The sequence below is a fragment of the Artibeus jamaicensis genome, unplaced genomic scaffold (genome assembly GCF_021234435.1).
Source record: "Artibeus jamaicensis isolate MK-2021 breed Jamaican fruit bat unplaced genomic scaffold, CSHL_Jam_final contig_729, whole genome shotgun sequence".
In the NCBI taxonomy this organism is placed as follows: domain Eukaryota; kingdom Metazoa; phylum Chordata; class Mammalia; order Chiroptera; family Phyllostomidae; genus Artibeus; species Artibeus jamaicensis.
The window spans coordinates 298,544-316,807 of record NW_026521939.1 but is presented as its reverse complement, the minus strand read 5'-3'; the positions used below and the strand labels follow the sequence as shown (position 1 = coordinate 316,807).

The 18,264-nt window shown below is 37.3% G+C and overlaps 1 protein-coding gene and 2 non-coding genes across 3 annotated transcripts; all 3 read left to right on the top strand.

Annotated features, from left to right (window-relative positions):
• Window positions 1–7,698: 7,698 nt before the first annotated feature.
• Window positions 7,699–17,950, top strand: CCT6A (chaperonin containing TCP1 subunit 6A). The gene is made up of 14 exons (XM_037153121.2): window positions 7,699–7,939; window positions 8,350–8,413; window positions 9,864–9,998; window positions 10,848–11,021; window positions 11,470–11,573; window positions 12,270–12,380; window positions 12,659–12,818; window positions 12,912–12,994; window positions 14,207–14,303; window positions 14,594–14,741; window positions 15,164–15,297; window positions 15,691–15,793; window positions 16,665–16,737; window positions 16,987–17,950. Exons 1-14 carry the CDS (start codon window positions 7,803–7,805, stop codon window positions 17,057–17,059), a joined length of 1,596 nt encoding a protein of 531 aa, XP_037009016.1. The 5' UTR covers window positions 7,699–7,802; the 3' UTR covers window positions 17,060–17,950.
• Window positions 10,596–10,729, top strand: LOC119055060 (small nucleolar RNA SNORA22). Its single transcript, XR_005083618.2, has one exon. It is a non-coding gene; the product is annotated as a small nucleolar RNA SNORA22 (small nucleolar RNA).
• LOC119055059 (small nucleolar RNA SNORA15) lies at window positions 14,785–14,925 on the top strand. The gene has a single exon (XR_005083617.1). It is a non-coding gene; the product is annotated as a small nucleolar RNA SNORA15 (small nucleolar RNA).
• Window positions 17,951–18,264: the final 314 nt, after the last annotated feature.

The window sequence follows — 18,264 nt, the reverse complement described above, 5'->3', positions numbered from 1 at the left end:
CCTTAAACTTCTGCTCCTTTAAAACCACTTTTAGTATCAAAATTCTGAAACAGGATTATTTTTATAATACAAAAATCAAGTGTACATTTTAAAATAAAATTTGCTTCAGAAGTCTTCCCTAGTAGTGTGGCACTGAGAATATACCATGATAGCTCTTTAGTACATTTTACATGTTGTTGTATGTTCGTCTCTTTTAAGGGCCTTCTCTTTTCATTTGTATATTTTCCCCAAGCACAGGACTCTGCCGCAAGATAGACACGCAAAGGGCCAACAACAGAAAAAATATTACCCAAAATCAATATTATTACTCCACCTCCCCATTCCAAGCCTTCCCCATTTCTGGAATTTCTTGACATCTTCAGATTCCTAAACTAGAAGTGGTAACCATGTAGCACGTCTCAAAATTCTGTCAATTTTGTCTGAAATACCCCTAGCCCCTAACCTTTTGCCACCTCCACTTCTACTGCTTTATTTAAATATTCCACCTATTAAAATATGTTTTACTAAAAAAGTTATACATGCTTAAAGTATTTTTAAAAGCAACCTAAGATGAAAAAAACACATTTTTAAAAACTAGGTAATTTTATCATTCATTTGGATAGAAAAACAAACATATAAAATAGCCAGAAAATTTTCTGATAAGATTGATGAAAAAATTTAACCCTACCAAATTATCAAACTCATTGTAAAACTACAATAAATAAAACAATATGGTGTTGTTTTTATTTACTGCATAATTTGAATAGACAGAGCTATAGAAGAGACTCTAGTCCAAAGTAGGTCCAGATACATCTGGCAATGTTGCACATGCTAATAATTACATTACACATTAATGGTAGATAACATGAATTATTCTGGAAAAAAAATAAAAATGTTCTCTGAAACACCAATAACCAATTCTCTCATCCTCGGACACTAACTCTCTCCATCATCAACTATGTGTCCAACAACTCAGTGACACCATCTGGGGTTAGTACTGACTGTACAGTTAAGGGTTCAGTCCCACACACACCGGTTATAAGTCCCAGGTCCTCAGGCTACTCAGACTTCTGTCCAACTTGCCTGCAAACTTGGGGGTTCCCACAACTATCTCCTCAGGTTTGAAAAATTTGGAGACTGATTCAGGAAATCACTTTATTCAGGCTTAGTTGTGTTTTATAAAACATATAATTCAGGAACAGCCAAATACAAAAGACGCACAGGCCAAGGTATTGGGGGAGTAGTGCAGAGCTTCCATGCCCTCAGGATATACCACTCTACCAGGACATTGGTGTGTTCACCCACCCTGGTTATTCAAGCACTTTTATAACCCATGTCCAGCCCCTACCACTCGTCAGAGATTGGTGGTATGGGGCTGAGAGTTTCCACCCACTAATCAGTGTTTGGTCTTTCTAGTGACCAGCCCTCATTCTGAGGGTATCTGGGGTGCCCCCCTTGACTCACCTCTTTTGCACAGGCTCAGGTGTATTACAAAGGTGATTGTTATGGATAACAAAAGACACTCCTATCACTCAGAAAACCAATGATTTCAGGAGTTCTGTGTCAGAAACCAGGGACAAACACCAAACACATATTTTCATTATACCACAGATACTTCTCGTTCCTTACCAAAATAAATTCCAAATGAATCAAAGATTAAAATAAAACACAAAAGCTATAAAATACAAAAGAGAACATGGGGGAATTAAAAAAATTTTTTTAAGTGTATAAGGCCTGTTTTATATTAAATCCAAATATCCAAAATTTGCATTATGGAGGTGCTGGAAGGAGGAGAGAGAGAGCAAGAAATTGAAAACCTATTTGAAAAAATAATGACAACTTTCTTAACCTGGTGAAAGAAATAAACATACAAGTCCAGGAAATACAGAGTCCCAAACAAGATGGACCCAAGAGGCCCACACCAAGATACATCATAATTAAAATACCAAAGGTTAAAGACAAAGAGAGAATCATAAGAGCAGCCAGTGAAAAGCAGTTAGTTGCCTACAAGGGTGCCCCCATAAGACTGTCAGTTGATTTTTCAACAGAAACCATGCAGGCCAGAGGGACTGACAAGAAAAATTCAAAGTGATGAAAAGAAAATATCAATATTCAACAAGATTACTCTACCCAGCAAAGCTTTCATTTAAATTTGAAGGACAGATAAAGAGCTTCCTAGACAAGAAAGAGCTAAAGGAGATCCTCACCACCAAACCAATATTACAAGAAATGTTAAAGGGTCTTTTTAAAGAAGCAAATAAAGATAAAAATATGAATAATAAACAGCCATAAAAGAACAAAATTCTACCATTTGCAAGATGGATGGACCTAGATGATATCATGCTATGTGAAATAAGTCAGTCAGAGGAAGACAGGTCCCATATGATCTCACCTATATGTGGAATCTAAAGAACAATATATCCCTGGCTGGTTGTTGCTCAGTGGCTTGAGGGCCAGCCTGAGAACTAAAGGGTTGGTGGTTTGAATCCCAGTCTAGAGCACATGCCTGGATTGCAGGCCAGGTCCCCAGTGTGGGGCATGCAAGAGGCAACCACACATTGATGTTTCTTTCCCTCTCTCTCTCCCTCCCTTGCCCTCTCTAAAAATAAATAAATAAAATCTTTAAAAAATAATAAAAAATAAAGAACAATATAAATGAACAAACAAAACAAACAGTCTCATAGAAGTGGGGAATAGACTGATGATTGGCAGATGTGAGGGTGGTTGGGGGACTGGGTGAAAACGGTAAAGGAATTGAGAAGTACAGATTGGTAGTTACAAAATAGTCATGGGAATGTAAAGTACAGCACAGGGAATATAGTCAATAATACTGTAATAACTCCATATGGTGCCTCTTGGGTACTAGAACACTTTGTAAAAGTATATAATTGTCTAACCACTATGCTGTACACCTGATACTAATACAAAATAATACTGAATGTAAACTGTAAGTGAAAAAAAATTTAATGTATAAAGGTATATTACCACTAGGTTTGTGGTAAATACAGCAAGACATGATTGATATGTAATCTTTATTCATTCTTGGGTTCTTTGTCTTTTAGTTTACCAGTTTAGAAGAAACTTTGATATTAGAGAGGGATGCTAGTTAATAATAAAATTTCAGTAACATGAAGGTTAAAAAAAAGACTTTTAGATTTCAGTCTAAGGTCTTGGGGACAACTGAGGGACTGACTATAAGCAGAGCTATGGCTTTTAGATTTACTTTTAATAGATTGCTCCAGCGGCATCATGGGAAATAAAGGCAGAGCAACAATTAATTAGGGCACTATGGTAGTTATCCAAGAAAAAAATGATCACAGCCTAAACCTGAGTGGTGGAAATGGGGGCAGAAGAAAGTTTATGGAGTGGAGAGAGGTGATAACGAAAAAGTAAACACGAAAACATTCAGGGAGTATGTGCATATGGGGACCCAAGCAAAGGAAGTAGCCAAGGGTGAACCCTGGGATTTTTGGCTCTACCCTAATACAATGTGACCTTGAGTTGGTCATTAAACCTCTGTGTTGATGTAATCAACTAGTTTAGTATATGACCTTTCCACTTCAAAGGATCCATTTTAGGATGAAATGAGACATTGCATGTGAAGGTGCTATGGAAATAAAATAGTTAATTACATTGTATGAGTGTAGTAATGACAATTGACGTAACACCTTCCATGTCTGGCACAATATAACACGTTACAAATGCAATCTCTTTTCATTTTCTCTAAGATGTCACTAACTCTACTTTATAAGTTAGAAAATTGAGTCAAAAAAATGAGGTCACTTAGTCCTGGCCAGGTAGCTCAGTTAGTCAGAGATTCATCCAATATGCCAAGGTTGTGGGTTCAATCCCTGGTCAGGGCACATATAAAAATCAACCAATGCATACATAAATAAGTGGAACAACAAATCAATCTATCTCTCTCTCATCCTTCCTCTCTCCCTCTAAAAACCAATGAATAACATTTAAAAAAATATTTTATTTTTAGAGGGGGGAAGAGAGGGAGAGAAACGTCAATGTGTGGTTGCCTCTTGGGTGGCCCCCACTGGGGACTTGGCTTGCAACACAGGCATGTGCCCCGACCTGGATTCAAACCAACAACCCTTTGGTTCACAGCCCATGCTCAATCCACCAAGCCACATGAGCCAGGGCCAATAAATGAAAAATTTTTTGAAAGTTATGTAACTTGTCCAAGGTCACATAGTGATAAACATTGCAAAATTAGAATTCAAATTCCAATTGTTTGACTCTGGAATTCTAATACACCACTCTGCCTCGTTAGGGTTCCTTCCTTAAAATGTTCTCCTATACTGACATCCCTCCTGAATCAAAGAGCTAAACACCTGCTGCCACCTCAATTTCTTCAATCATAAACTAAAATGGATCGCTCCCGAAATGTGACATTTTGTTTGAAACTCTTCAAAACCCATTCTATAGTTCTCCCATTCTATACATACATTAGCATACAGATGACACTCCCTTGATACTCTATTTTGTATCATATAATGAAAAATAATTTGCTTGAAAGTGGATAACCAAGACTAGTAAAATTATATATGCAAATAAATTGTCTCTAGAGGAATCATGAGGATCCTTGGTTTTTGCTGACTTTGTCTAATTAATACCTGATATGTTAGTGGAGATGCCTAATTTAAAGTTCTGATATATAGCAGCACAATTTACAATAGCCAAGAGTTGGAAGCAACCTAGGTGCCCATCAGTAAATGAATGGATCAAAAAATTGTGGTACATATACACAATGGAATTCTATGCAGCAGAGAGAAAGAAGGAGCTACTACCCTTTGCAACAACATGGATGGAACTGGAAAGCATTATGCTGAGTGAAATAGGCCAGGTGCTGAAAGACAAATACCATATGATCTCACCTTTAACAGGAAACTAAACAACAAAACAAACAAGCAAGCAGAATAAAAACAAAGACACTGAAATAGAGAACAAGGGGACAGTGACCAGAGGGGAGAGGGAAGGGAATTTAAGGGGAAAAAAGGGGAGGGATTTGGAGGAACAAATAAGAAGGACACAAGGACAAGAACTAAGAGGAGTGGAAATAGGAGGGAGGTGGGGAGCACGAGGTGGGGGGGGGCTGGGATGGGAGAAATAGACAAAAAACTGTACTTGAAAAGTAAATAAAATTTAAAAAATAATAAAATAAAAAAACAAACAAAAAATAAAGTTCTGATATTTATTCATTGTGGATTTTTGCATGCATTTTGATTTTTAAAAAACACTGCATTAAAATATGATTGATCTCCATTACTGAATATTTAGTGCCCCTTAAGTTTTGCACCTCAGGAGAATGAAAGTCCATATCCCCTTTCCCTACCTGTAAGCAGATGCCTAAAATTCTACAAACTTCATCTCTGTTATATCTCCTCATACATCTCTAATAGTAGTTAAATAAATCTGCATGCATAGCAAGTAACATCATGCATCTCCTTCTATTGTTTTATGCTATTACTCAAACTTACATAGATGTTTTTGTGATTCTCAAATATACAAAACCGCATAAAAGCATTATATACCAGGATATTCGCTGCAGCCTTAAGAGCAGAAGATTGGGAACAACCTACACATCGACCAGTAGATGCTTAATTATGTCATTCTTACAAAAAATATAATTTTGCTGTTAGTAAGAATAAGGAATTCTGTTTGTATTGATATGGTATAGTCTCCAAGATACTTTTATGATACACCCAACAGTGTGTATCACAAATTGCCACTTTGTGTGGAGAAAAATATCTTTATTTATACCTACATATTTATTTAAACATTCAGAAGGCATCAGGGAGAATTCAGAGCATCTAAAGGTAATTGTGCTTGTCTGGAGGAAGTTACATCCAGCGAGGAAAACTTAACTTTTTATTATATACCCTTTGGCACCTTTTGAATTCTGAACAATTTTCATTATTATCTATAAAAATAAAATACAAAACATTACTACTTGGGAGGACACTGGATACTAGAAAACAACTATTGGATATCTTTCAGAATTTTTCTGTCTTTAAAAAAAAAAGTTCTCTCAAAAGCTGGACACCATTTTGCAATCAAGTTTGAGTTTTCAAACCTGCCTTGAGAGCCTAAGGTCTCAGCAGTGCGTTCTGAACATTGAATTGCCATCACACCGATCCTGTAGCTTTCCTTTTTTTTTTTTAAATATTTTATTTATCTTTAGAGGGGAAAGGAAGGAGAGAGGGAGAGAAACATCAATGTATGGTTGCCTTTCATGCATCCTCTGCTGGGAACTGTCCTGCAGGGAACCAGCCTGCAACCCCAGTATGTGCCCTGACTGGGAATCAAACCGCCATTGTCTGGCTCAATCCACTGAGCTATACCAGCCAGGGCGTTCCTGTAGCTTTCTAATGCCATGTAACACTCTGTACCTTGCATTACATCACTTCATTTTCCCTAGGCCTAAAACACGTAAGATACTGGGCAAGGGTCCTGTCGAAGTAAGAGATGTCCAAACCTAAAAACTCATTTCTGATTGAGCCCAGGCCTGCGAACCAGACAATCGCGGTTCTATTACCAGTCAGGGCACATACCCGGGTTGCAGGCCGGTTCCCTGCAGGCCAGTTCCCAGCAGGGGACCCATGAAAGGCAACCATACATTGATGTTTCTCTCACTCTCTCCTTCCCTTCTCCTCTAAAGATAAATAAATAAAATCTTAAAAAAAACAAACCAACTCATTTCTATGAGTTTATTTGAACCAAACTGACAACACAACACCAAGAAGCAAAATCGCAATGGATTGTGAAAGGTTCGGGAGAATGGCAGTTTTGAAGCTTATTTTATACACTATAATCTGATAGTAAGGAGGGTTACATGAAATATGAGGCAGGAGAAAGCATAGTAGGGAAATTTCTAGGATTGGATAAAATGCAAAATGGAGAAACATATTTCTTTTAACTATCCTGTCTACAGAATAGTTAACAATTAACATTTACAGCACATAGAGATGGTATTCAGGGGAACAATGTAATGAGGGGTTCTGTAGTGCCTGCGGTTGGGTCTTTCAGAGGCAGGAAAAGACATTTCTAAGCTGTTATCCTAGATGTATAAGATCAATGGCCAGAGCTCCCTTAAGGTTTAAGGTAACGATTGACCTTTGCTACGGAAACAATAGGCCTGGATGTGACTACTGCTATGACCTGCCCAGTTAGGAATTTGTGATCAGACCATCCTATGTGCTTACTTTTGATTACTGTGCTTGTCCGGCCTGCAGTGTGACAACCCCCTCTCCATCCCCAAGCTTGTGAGGTCTAGTGCATAGCCCCTTTTTCATTCACAGCCCTTATCAGATTCATTACAGTATGCCCACAGGACCCAGAACATTGTCAAAAATATATACTCCAGAAAATGCTGGTAACAGGCATAAACAGGGATTGGGAGAGGAGGAAACCCACCCTACACCCTCATGTCAGAGACCTCCCAGAAGAATCGCCCGCTGCCTAGAAAAGTGCAGGAACGCGGGCCCACAGCCCAGCCTGGCGTACGGAATGAATCTGCCAAAGATGGATCCTAAGGGGCGGTAACTTTAGCCCCGCCCGGTCTTACAACCCGGAAAACAGACTCCTCCCCTGGGCATTGGAGCCGTTGCCCCAGAGCGAGAGGCGGGGCCTCAGGACTATGACCCAATGAGCTGCGCCCGCAGACACGCGGCCAATGGTGGCGGCGCGTCGGCACGCTGGAGGCGGGCAGGATACGCTCGACTTTTCCAGAATATCCGGATAGCGCCTCCCGGCCACGCTGAGCCGGCTTTGGGTGTTCTTCGCTGCGGTTCTCTTTTTCTGCTGGTGCAGCTATGGCGGCCGTGAAGACGCTGAACCCCAAAGCTGAGGTGGCCCGGGCTCAGGCAGCGTTGGCGGTCAACATCAGCGCGGCCCGGGGCCTGCAGGACGTGCTGAGGACCAACTTGGGGCCTAAGGGCACCATGAAGATGTAAGGCGGGGCTGGAAGGCAGGGCTGGGCGGGCACCACGCACCTCGAGTGGCCACGGGCCTGATTCCGGGAGTCGTGGTCTCAAGCCCGCCGCCGCGTCTCTTCTTTCTGCGTTCTTCCCTATTGGGCATGTTTCCTGACCCGGCCATTTCCTTTTGTAGTCGGTGCAGTCTCCGCGGAGAACAAAGCTGCCCGCGTGCGCGGCGCTCCCTCGTGCTCTGGGGCTTCAGCGACTTGGGGACTCGGCAGACTGTCAGAAGGGAGGGGGTGGACACTGCACCTTTACTATTACTGGGAGGAGAGAACAATGGCCCCAAATCCTTAGGCTCTGGGTAAAGCTCGCTTTTTATGAGAATGAATTCGGTCTCCATTGAAAAAGTCACGCTAAGTCGTTTCTGCCCATTGAACAGGCTTGTTTCTGGTGCTGGAGACATCAAGCTTACTAAAGATGGCAATGTGCTGCTTCATGAAATGGTGAGAGACTGCTATACTCGGTCAAAAACGTCTTGATTTTTCATAGTACACTCAATTTGTAGGAAGATCTTGTTCGAACATTTTCAAGGTAGGAGGAAATCGTATTCGTTACCTCTCGGAGGGAGGTAACATTTCTTCTCGGTTCCCTCTCGTTACCGGAGGGAGCCGAGAAGAAATGTAGTTAGAAATAGTAGTAGTGATAGTAAAGTGAGGATCCCTGGAGTCTGATACTTACTTTTAATCCCTGCTCCTGGCATTTGAGGCCTGAGTTAAAGGACTGTAATTACTAAAATCTAATAAAATCTGAAAAACTAAGTGACACAATTAGGTAAAGTGAGATAGGTTGCTTACACTTTTTTTTTAAACAGCTATTTGATTTTTCTTTGTTACATCTCATTTCTCCACCTCCAACTGGAGGGGAGGTAAAACTCTTCGCTTAACCACTTTAAAAGTCCCCATGACCAAGAATATGAGATTGAGAAGTCTTTTTACACATCCCTAAATTTCCGAAACCTAGCAGTTCTTATCTAAAACCAAAAGGTGGGTTAAATGGTGGCCTATGCTACCTGAGAGCAGTCGGGGTCACGGTTTAAACTTAATGTCTGAAAAAACTAAATCTACATGGCTTTTTTATTTTCACTTGATTTTTTGAAATTAAAATGCAGTGTAAACACAGAAGAGCACCTTAAACAATTACAGTTGAACGAGAACCTAGAAAGCAAACACAGTGAGAAGCATACAGTATCATCTGTATAGTGTCAAAAATAGCTTAGCAAATTTAAGTAAGGAGATAGTCTGCAAGATGACTGGGCTGGATTCTAAAAAACTGAAAAACTGTCAATGTCCCCAGAGATGTAAAAGGCTAGGAAACTGTTCTAGGTTAAAGGAGGGTAAGGAGACATACGAACTAAAAGTAGTGTGGGGGCCTTCATTGAATCCTTTGTAATTAAGACTGTGTGGAGACTTGGGGAAGAATATTCTACTCTTCCAAAGCCTTTCCATGGAGTGATTAAGCATCCAGTGATGGTCTTTGCTAACATAGATTTTTTTTTTAAATCAGTGCCAAGTAGTATTGGAGGCAGCTGGGCTTTCATTGTAGAAGACACCTGGATTATTCTCACGAATGTGCTAGATTTGTCATAAAGAGACAGGCACGGGTTTGAAAATACTTGTTACTGTTACTTGTTAGCTCTGTCCCCTTAAGTAAACATTGAGCCTCTGGTTTTCTTATGAGTAAATTGAAAATAATCTTGAGAAGTATACAAATTTACACATGACAGTGTTTTGGTTAGTAGAAACTAATAATGCAAAATAATTGTGAGTTGCTAATTAAAGTAATATGTAGCAAGTAATTGGACAATTTATGTACATAGCACTTAAGGAGGGGGTTCACACATTTTAAGGTATATTTGGATTGTTTTAAGTTATTTTTTTCTTTTTCTATTTTCAGCAAATTCAACACCCAACAGCATCCTTAATAGCCAAAGTAGCAACAGCCCAGGACGACATCACTGGTGATGGTACCACTTCCAATGTTTTAATCATTGGAGAACTGCTGAAACAGGCGGATCTCTACATTTCTGAAGTATACATGATTCTTGTGTTTCTGTGATACTGTTCATAAGAAATGATCTTGAGTTTTGTTTCTACATATTGATGTATTAATAGTAGTTGAGGCCATATATAGAATTTGAAGAGCCGTGGGGCTTAAATCTGGGAACCAGCATCTTTATCTTGGTCTGACACAAGTTTATTGTGATCCTGGACAAGATTCGGAACCCTCCTTGGCCTGAATGTATTTTCTTTTCTTTTTTTTATTAAGTGGCATGTATGTGATTTATATCTGTCTGTGATGTAGATTAATAGTTGATCTCTAAAACTGGGATGTTTGGGACCAGGTACATTTATAAGGAAAAAGCCAACCAAAAACTTAACTTTAAATAAAAGTTCTACAACTTTTTTTTAGTCCTGAGTAGTTTGAAAGTGAAGCAAACCTCAGTGAAGACTAATCTGATGCCAGGAAGAAGTTCCTGGGAAGACAAAGGAGGCAGACTTAGTCTTCCTTTCTACTTTTTATTAGTAAATGATGTAAATTTATTTCAGATTACCTGTGGAAAAGATATAATGGTCCTTTTAACAGTAGGTTGTTGTGACATGTTGAGTTTTTTTCATTCCTTATGGTTGGCACAGTGAACATCCAAGTGTGCTTTATAGTTCCCTTGGATTTGACTCTGTGCTAGAGAAATGTCTGTCCTTTTCCTCTGCATTGAAAGGACTGTTTATCCTTTTAAATGTATTCAGAAAGTCAGTACATTGTATTTTACTAAAGATGATGAATCATCCGGAATAAATCTCCAATAATGTACTTTATTGTGAACTATAGTTGCATCTAATTGAGAGACTCAGTGGTGGTTTGTCATTGTCTCTATTATAGGGTCTTCATCCCAGAATAATAACAGAAGGATTTGAAGCTGCAAAGGAAAAGGCACTTCAGTTTTTGGAACAAGTCAAAGTCAGCAAAGAGATGGATAGGGAAACACTGATAGATGTGGCCAGGACATCTCTGCGTACTAAAGTTCATGCTGAACTTGCTGATGTCTTAACAGAGGTATGTGTTGAGTTAAAACCCCTGGTATTAGAAGCTTACCAATTTCAATTATAGAATGCTCTCTAAAGTCTTCACAGTATCATATTGTGAAATAAGGTTTATTTTTGTGGCAACGATTACCTGATGTGTGTCTGTAAAAAAGTTAAATGAGAAAAATAATCACGTACCTGACCAAGTGTAGAGGATATTATTAAAAAGCTTCTTGTTACCAACATTTTAAATAAAACAGCTAGGACTGATTTCAGTGGTTCTTTAGGTAATGACAGATTGAGATTTCAGAAATGTAAGCGACTTTAGCCCTTTACACATGTATTCTGTTAGGTCACAGAAAAAGACTTAGGTCAATTCAAAAGATTTTAAAGTTGAGAATCTGTCAAATTCTCTGTAGAACATGTAACAGTAAGCATCTTGTGTAACTCATTCATTTAATGGTATACTCTTATTGTAGGCTGTAGTTGACTCCATTTTGGCCATTAAAAAACAAGATGAACCTATTGACCTCTTCATGGTTGAGATTATGGAGATGAAACATAAATCTGAAACTGATACAAGGTAAGTGGTTAAATACTATAAAATACTTAGAAAATGTGTTTACAAATTTACAGGTGCTTTATACAACACTATTTTGGCTGGGTTTTTTTGCCTCAAATTAATACCTATTGCCTAGATGAGCAGTTTACTCAGTAATATTTCCTCTTGAAGTTAATGGTATAGTGTATTTATAATCAGAATGATTCAGAAAATTGAGCTGTATCAGTTGTTTGGCATTTATTGACACAAAACTTAATAGGAGACTGTTGAGGAATTTAAAAATATATTTCAAAGATCTAGCTTGAAAACATTTTTTTTTTAAATTAAAAACACCTTGAGAGCCCCCCTCAAGTGGGCTCTGAAGAGAAATTTTCTCTGCAGAATTTTCTGTACAAGATAAAATTGGTTTTGATGTGTTCTAGAGTACTACTTTTTCATAATTGACCCTAACTAGGTTTCATTTAGAAGTCTTATTCAAATAACTCAAGAAATAAAGCTGATTGTGTGAAAATTACCCACAGTCTCAGTTCATTGTTTTACTTTTCTTAGCATAGCCTATATCCCATCTGACAGTCAGTCACATATACTTTTTCTTTTAGTTTAATTTATAGTTATAGTTAACAGACAATATTATATTAGTTTCAGGTATGTAACATAGTGATTAGATGTTTATATACCTTACGAAGTGATTGTCATAATTTTTGTGTGTTTTAACAGCTTAATCAGAGGTCTTGTTTTGGACCATGGGGCACGACATCCTGATATGAAAAAAAGAGTAGAAGATGCATACATCCTCACATGCAATGTGTCATTAGAATATGAGAAAACGTGAGTTTATATCTTCTTACAAGTGGAATCAGGAATCAGAGGAACTTGGTATTTTGGGCAAGTCACTTGTTTGTGAGACTCAGTTTCTCACTGTATGGATAGTAATGCTTCAATTGGTTTTGGGAGAATTCTGTGAAATAAACTGAATGTACCAGGGGCAGGATGAGAATTATGTGAATAATTGTAAAATTGAGACTAATAACCCAGTTTCTGAGACTCCTGGCTTATCTTCTCAAAAAATAAACATTCTTCCCCCCTGTACTTTTTTTTTTTAATAGAGAAGTGAATTCTGGCTTTTTTTACAAGAGTGCAGAAGAGAGAGAGAAATTAGTAAAAGCTGAAAGAAAATTCATTGAAGATAGAGTTAAAAAAATAATAGAACTAAAAAAGAAAGTCTGTGGTGACACAGATAAAGGATTTGTTGTTATTAATCAAAAGGTGAGAATGAATTTTGCTTTATAAACTAGTCTGTATCCATTTTTTTATTTTTCAGGTGAAATATATTTAGAAACTAATTTTTCTTTGTTACAGGGAATTGACCCATTTTCCTTAGATGCTCTTGCAAAAGAAGGCATAGTAGCTCTGCGGAGAGCTAAAAAGAGAAATATGGAACGGTACGGATATCAGATCATCTGAGTGATGTGAATTTGTGCAAGTTAACTGGGACTCCCCACCCCAACTTATTTTTGCATTTTCTTTTTCGTTATATTGCAATAAAATACACATAATGCAAATGTACCTTTTTATTCATTTTTTAAAGTGTTAAAAATCCTAGTGCCATTAAGTTACATTTACATTGTTGTGCAGCCATCACAGTTACCAATTTTCAGAACTTTTCCATCATTGCAATGAAACTCTCATTAAACAGTAACTTTTCCATTTCTCCTTTACCCATACAAAACTATTCTGCTTTCTGTCAGTGAATTTGGTACCTGATATAAAAGAATCATACAATAATTGAACCTTTGGGTGTGGCTTATTTCACTTAGCATGTTTTCAAAATTCATCTGTGTCATAGGTATCAGAGCTTTATTTTTTTTTAATATAGATTTTATTTATTTTTAGAGAGGGAAAGGAAGGTAGAGAGGGAGAGAAACATCAATGTGTGAGATAATGGTTGGTTGCCTGTCATACGCCCCCCTACTGGGGACCTGCCCCAGTACCCCTGCGTTTGCTCTGATGTAATTGAACTTGTGACCTTTTGGTTTGCAGTTCAGCACTCAATCCACTAAACCACACCAGGGCTCTTTTTTTTTTTTAAGGATTAATATTCCATTGTATATGTAATATTACATCCATTTATCTGTTCACCAGCGTTTATTTGGGTTTCTATTATTTGGCTATTAGGAATAATGCCACTATGAACATTGTTTTATTTTTAACTATGACATAGATTGTATGTATTTTTCAGTGTTGAAGGAGCATCAAAGAATTTCAGGAAAATGTAAGAGCTCTTGTCCACTTTTAGATTTCATATTGGAGTATTTGCTGACTTGAGGAGAGTGGTTTAAATGGAGCGTTAGGAGAAAAGACCAGTTTTCAGTTGGTTGGTGGTAAATGGAAAGGCTGAAGTTAAAATACATTTTAACCTGCCTGGTATGGCCGGTGGTTGAGTGAGGTACCTGTGTGTGAGGCAACCACACATTGATGTTTCCCTCTCTTCCCCTCTGTCTAAAAATAAAGAAAATCTTTAAAAATATAAAGTAAATGTTCTAAAAATACATTTTAGAATATAATTTTAGTAGTAACAAAATTGCTTATTAAAAATTATTAATCTCTAAACATAACTAATAAAAGTCACTTCTTGATATACTTCAATATTTCAGGCTGACTCTTGCTTGTGGTGGTGTAGCTCTGAATTCTTTTGATGACCTAAATCCTGATTGTTTGGGAAATGCAGGACTTGTCTATGAGTACACTTTGGTAAGGATATTTTCTTTTCAAAGGTAATACTTTTTGGTTCATGAATTTTTCAGTAGTAAAGGCTCATTCAAACTCAGGCTCCTGTTTGTGCTTTGTTTACATACCATTCTGATGGTTTATGTGTAGCAATGATACTCCTTTAGTGGGAAAGTCACGTTTCTTTGTGATTTTTAAGAAATTCCTTTAATGTGATCAGTTGTTTTTTTTTATTAATATACTACTTATTAGTTATTCTCTGATCATTCTTTGTACAACCATGTCTTGTTTTTTAAAATATTCTCTTTACACAGGGGGAAGAGAAGTTCACCTTTATTGAGAAATGTAACAATCCTCGCTCTGTCACATTATTGATCAAAGGACCAAATAAGCATACACTCACTCAAATCAAAGATGCAGTAAGAGATGGTTTGAGGGCTGTTAAAAATGCTATTGATGATGGTAAGATCCTCACTTAAACTATTTTTTTTTGCTAGTCTGAAAGGCATGGCTGAATACTGTGTTCTTTTTGTCAGTAGTTTACACAGCCAGACACCATGCAAAAGAAAAGTCTTCACTTTTAAAGTAGCTGTGATGGTATGCCAAGTGTCTTCATAGCATATCATTACTAAAAGTGGATACAAGTAAATAAGTTAGAGCTGGTAAGGGCTTCCAAGCTCTTATCTAGTTAAATTAAATTGTGCTTTGTTATTGTTGCTTGTATTGTTTTCAAATGCAGTGTTAAAACTGCTGTGGTTATACTGGATTCTAAAGATATTAATGGTTTTCATTTACATGTGTTGTAATTGATATGTTTTCTTGTAATTCTACAGTTTTCTTTGTAGCTTAGCATTTTTGTCTTTCTCTCCTACCCCACCCAACAGGCTGTGTTGTTCCAGGGGCTGGTGCAGTGGAAGTGGCAATGGCAGAAGCCCTGATTAAACATAAGCCCAGTGTCAAGGGCAGGGCCCAGCTTGGAGTTCAAGCATTTGCTGATGCATTGCTCATTATTCCCAAGGTCTGACTACTTTTAACAGTTGATTTTCTAAAATACCAAAATGATTCAGTTGGTGAACATGAAAGCTTTTTGATAATATGTATTTTCTCATAATGTAGATTTTCAATAATTTGATCAGTTTTTTTCCCTAACACTAGAACATCCAAATGTATTTGGTTCTTCTGGATAGGAAACTTGAATATCTGAAGTTTCAGGTGGCCATAGACAACTATTTTAAGAGGGTTTGTAGTGTAAGGGATGCATTTGACTATAAGCTTGCTTATTGTTTAGGTAAAACTACGATTGGTATCACGATTTTCTATTAATTACTAATTAGAAATACTGTTCCATGTATTGTGTACTTAACCGTCAATGCTTAGTTCCTGTATTTTAAATTAAATTTTCTTGCTTTAGGTTCTTGCTCAGAATTCTGGCTTTGATCTTCAGGAAACACTAGTTAAAGTTCAAGCAGAACATTCAGCATCAGGTCAACTTGTGGGTGTGGACCTGAACACAGGTAAAAGAATTCAGCTATTATTAGGGGAGAAACTAGATAATAGAGGTGAAGTAAAGCCAGGAAGAATAAAAGAATCTTGGGATGCTCTGCAGTTTATTATTAGTCCTAAAAGTAAACTCTGGGTTTTAAAACACAGTATAGAAAATGAGTAACTAGATAAAGTAATTAAGGGAATAGATTATATACATTTGAATACTATCAAAGAATATGGATTTATTGATGTTGCTGAGTGGTGGTTCAGGTTAATATTGAAAGGTTTTACATTAGGTTTACTCAATTTTCTATCAGTGATTTTGATAAGAAAATACATTAGATGATCATATTCACTGATGAAAAAGAGGCTGAGTATAGCAAATAATGCTAGCAGAGGGAACCAAATATAATGAAATGTTTAAAGCCCTTGTCTTAGGCCAGCGTAAGAACACAAATTATGTAAATACAGAATGGAAGAGATAACTGAGATACATCCAGTTGATATGTATAAGACTTACGTCAACAGTATCATTTACATTTAAGTTAAAGATTTTTCAAATGAGGAAAATAATAAGCTCATTTTGGGCAGATTATAGTTCAAGTGCTGTGATTTCATATGGACAAATAGGAACATGTCCAGGAAAATAAGATGTTCAAACATTTGGTGACTAAATAGGTCATTCCTATAACTGAAGTCTTCTATATAGAGATTGGTCGGTCACTCATCAAAAATACTGTGCTCAGGAATCATGGTTTGGGGGTTTCTCATAGTTAATACTGGAAGAAATAAGAGTGATCAGTGATAAGCAAAGCAGCACAAAATACTGTTTTAAAAGACAGTATTCAGATCTTATGGCCTACTATATATGATTTTAAGACTACTGGATTTACTTTTCAGGTGAGCCAATGGTAGCAGCAGAAGCAGGCATATGGGATAACTACTGTGTAAAGAAACAGCTGCTTCACTCCTGGTAAGTTGGGGAAAGCCAAAACCAAAATAGCCTTTTAAGTAATCAGCATACTCTTTTAATTTGATGTGTTCTGTTTAATCTCTTTCTCCCCTCCCCCATAAAAAATGTAAAAAATGAAAGTATAGAAATGAAACCTTTCGTCTGTGGAAGGGAAAAGGGACATTTAATAGTATATAATTTACATGGTTTAGTTGGATATTGAGTTTAATTAGGGTTCATGTAACATCTGATATTTTCCCCCCTTTTCAGCACTGTGATTGCTACCAACATTCTCCTGGTTGATGAGATCATGCGAGCTGGAATGTCTTCTCTAAAAAGTTGAATTGAAGCTTCCCTTTTATCATCTGAATCATGAAGACTCTTTAGAGTGATCCTAAGAATACAGCTGTGGGATTTTTGTCCTAGCTTCAAGTGATTTTCAAAGGAATTTTTTTCCCGTGTGAAGAAAGGAGAACACTGACACCACCTATACAAATTCCAAAGCCTGAAAATATAATTACAGTATTTTTTAAATTGCACTCAGTGTATACACATAAAGCAGGCCGTTTTTACCGAGTGTGCAAGATGTTTTATCTTCTGTGATATTAGTACATGTTAGAAAAGCATATGTTGCTACCTTATTAAATATTCCTTGAAAATTAAACTTCAATGGTTTAATAACTTCTTCTAAATGTACTTTAATTTATGCAGTAATTCCCTTAATAGATTAAAATTTTTATGTTCATAAATAACATATGAGTAACTTAGGTTTTGAAAGCATCCCTGTTCACTTAGTATAAGTTGCTATGAGTAAAATGATTGGACTTACGCATTGAAGTAGCTTTGCTAAAATGTTCCCCAGGAAAGTTAAGTGGAAGTAAGCAGAAAGATGGGTAAACTAGAGGCAAGGGAGTTGAAAGAGCTACAAATTTATAAAGTGACAAAAATGAAAATAGAGGAGGTAAAAAGAAAGCTTGAAGGTTTAGTTAAGAGATTTTCAGGTGGGCCATGCATTTTCACACCTGGACCTTTGCTTATACTGAAATACCCAACCAGAAATTGGCAGTGTAATTTTTTTCCCTTAAGTTATTCTACGTGTTTCCACAAAATCGTTTTTTATACAGTTGGTGTATCTACAGTCATTGAAGGTGAAATTGTGTTCTTAAACTTTGTATTTTGAGGACTTGGCAGTTGCCTCCAGTAAGTGTGCAATAAATGTTTAATTTGAAACATTTTCTGTGATCTTGCAATGGTATTCCAAGGCACAAAAGGAATTTGACCTGGCTGGTGTAGCTCGTTGGATTGAGCAGAGGCCTGTGAAGCAAATAACTGCAGGTCAGGGCACACACCTGGGTTGCAGGCAGGTTCCCAGCGGGGGATGGGGACGCACAAGAGATAACCATACATTGATATTTCTCTTCCTTTCTTTCCCTTCCCCTCTAAAGATAGATGAATAAAACTTTTAAAAATCTGAATTGAATATGAAAGAAGGAAATCAGTCCAAATGTTCACAAGGTGGGGATTCTGAAACGATAGGGCTCTCAACAC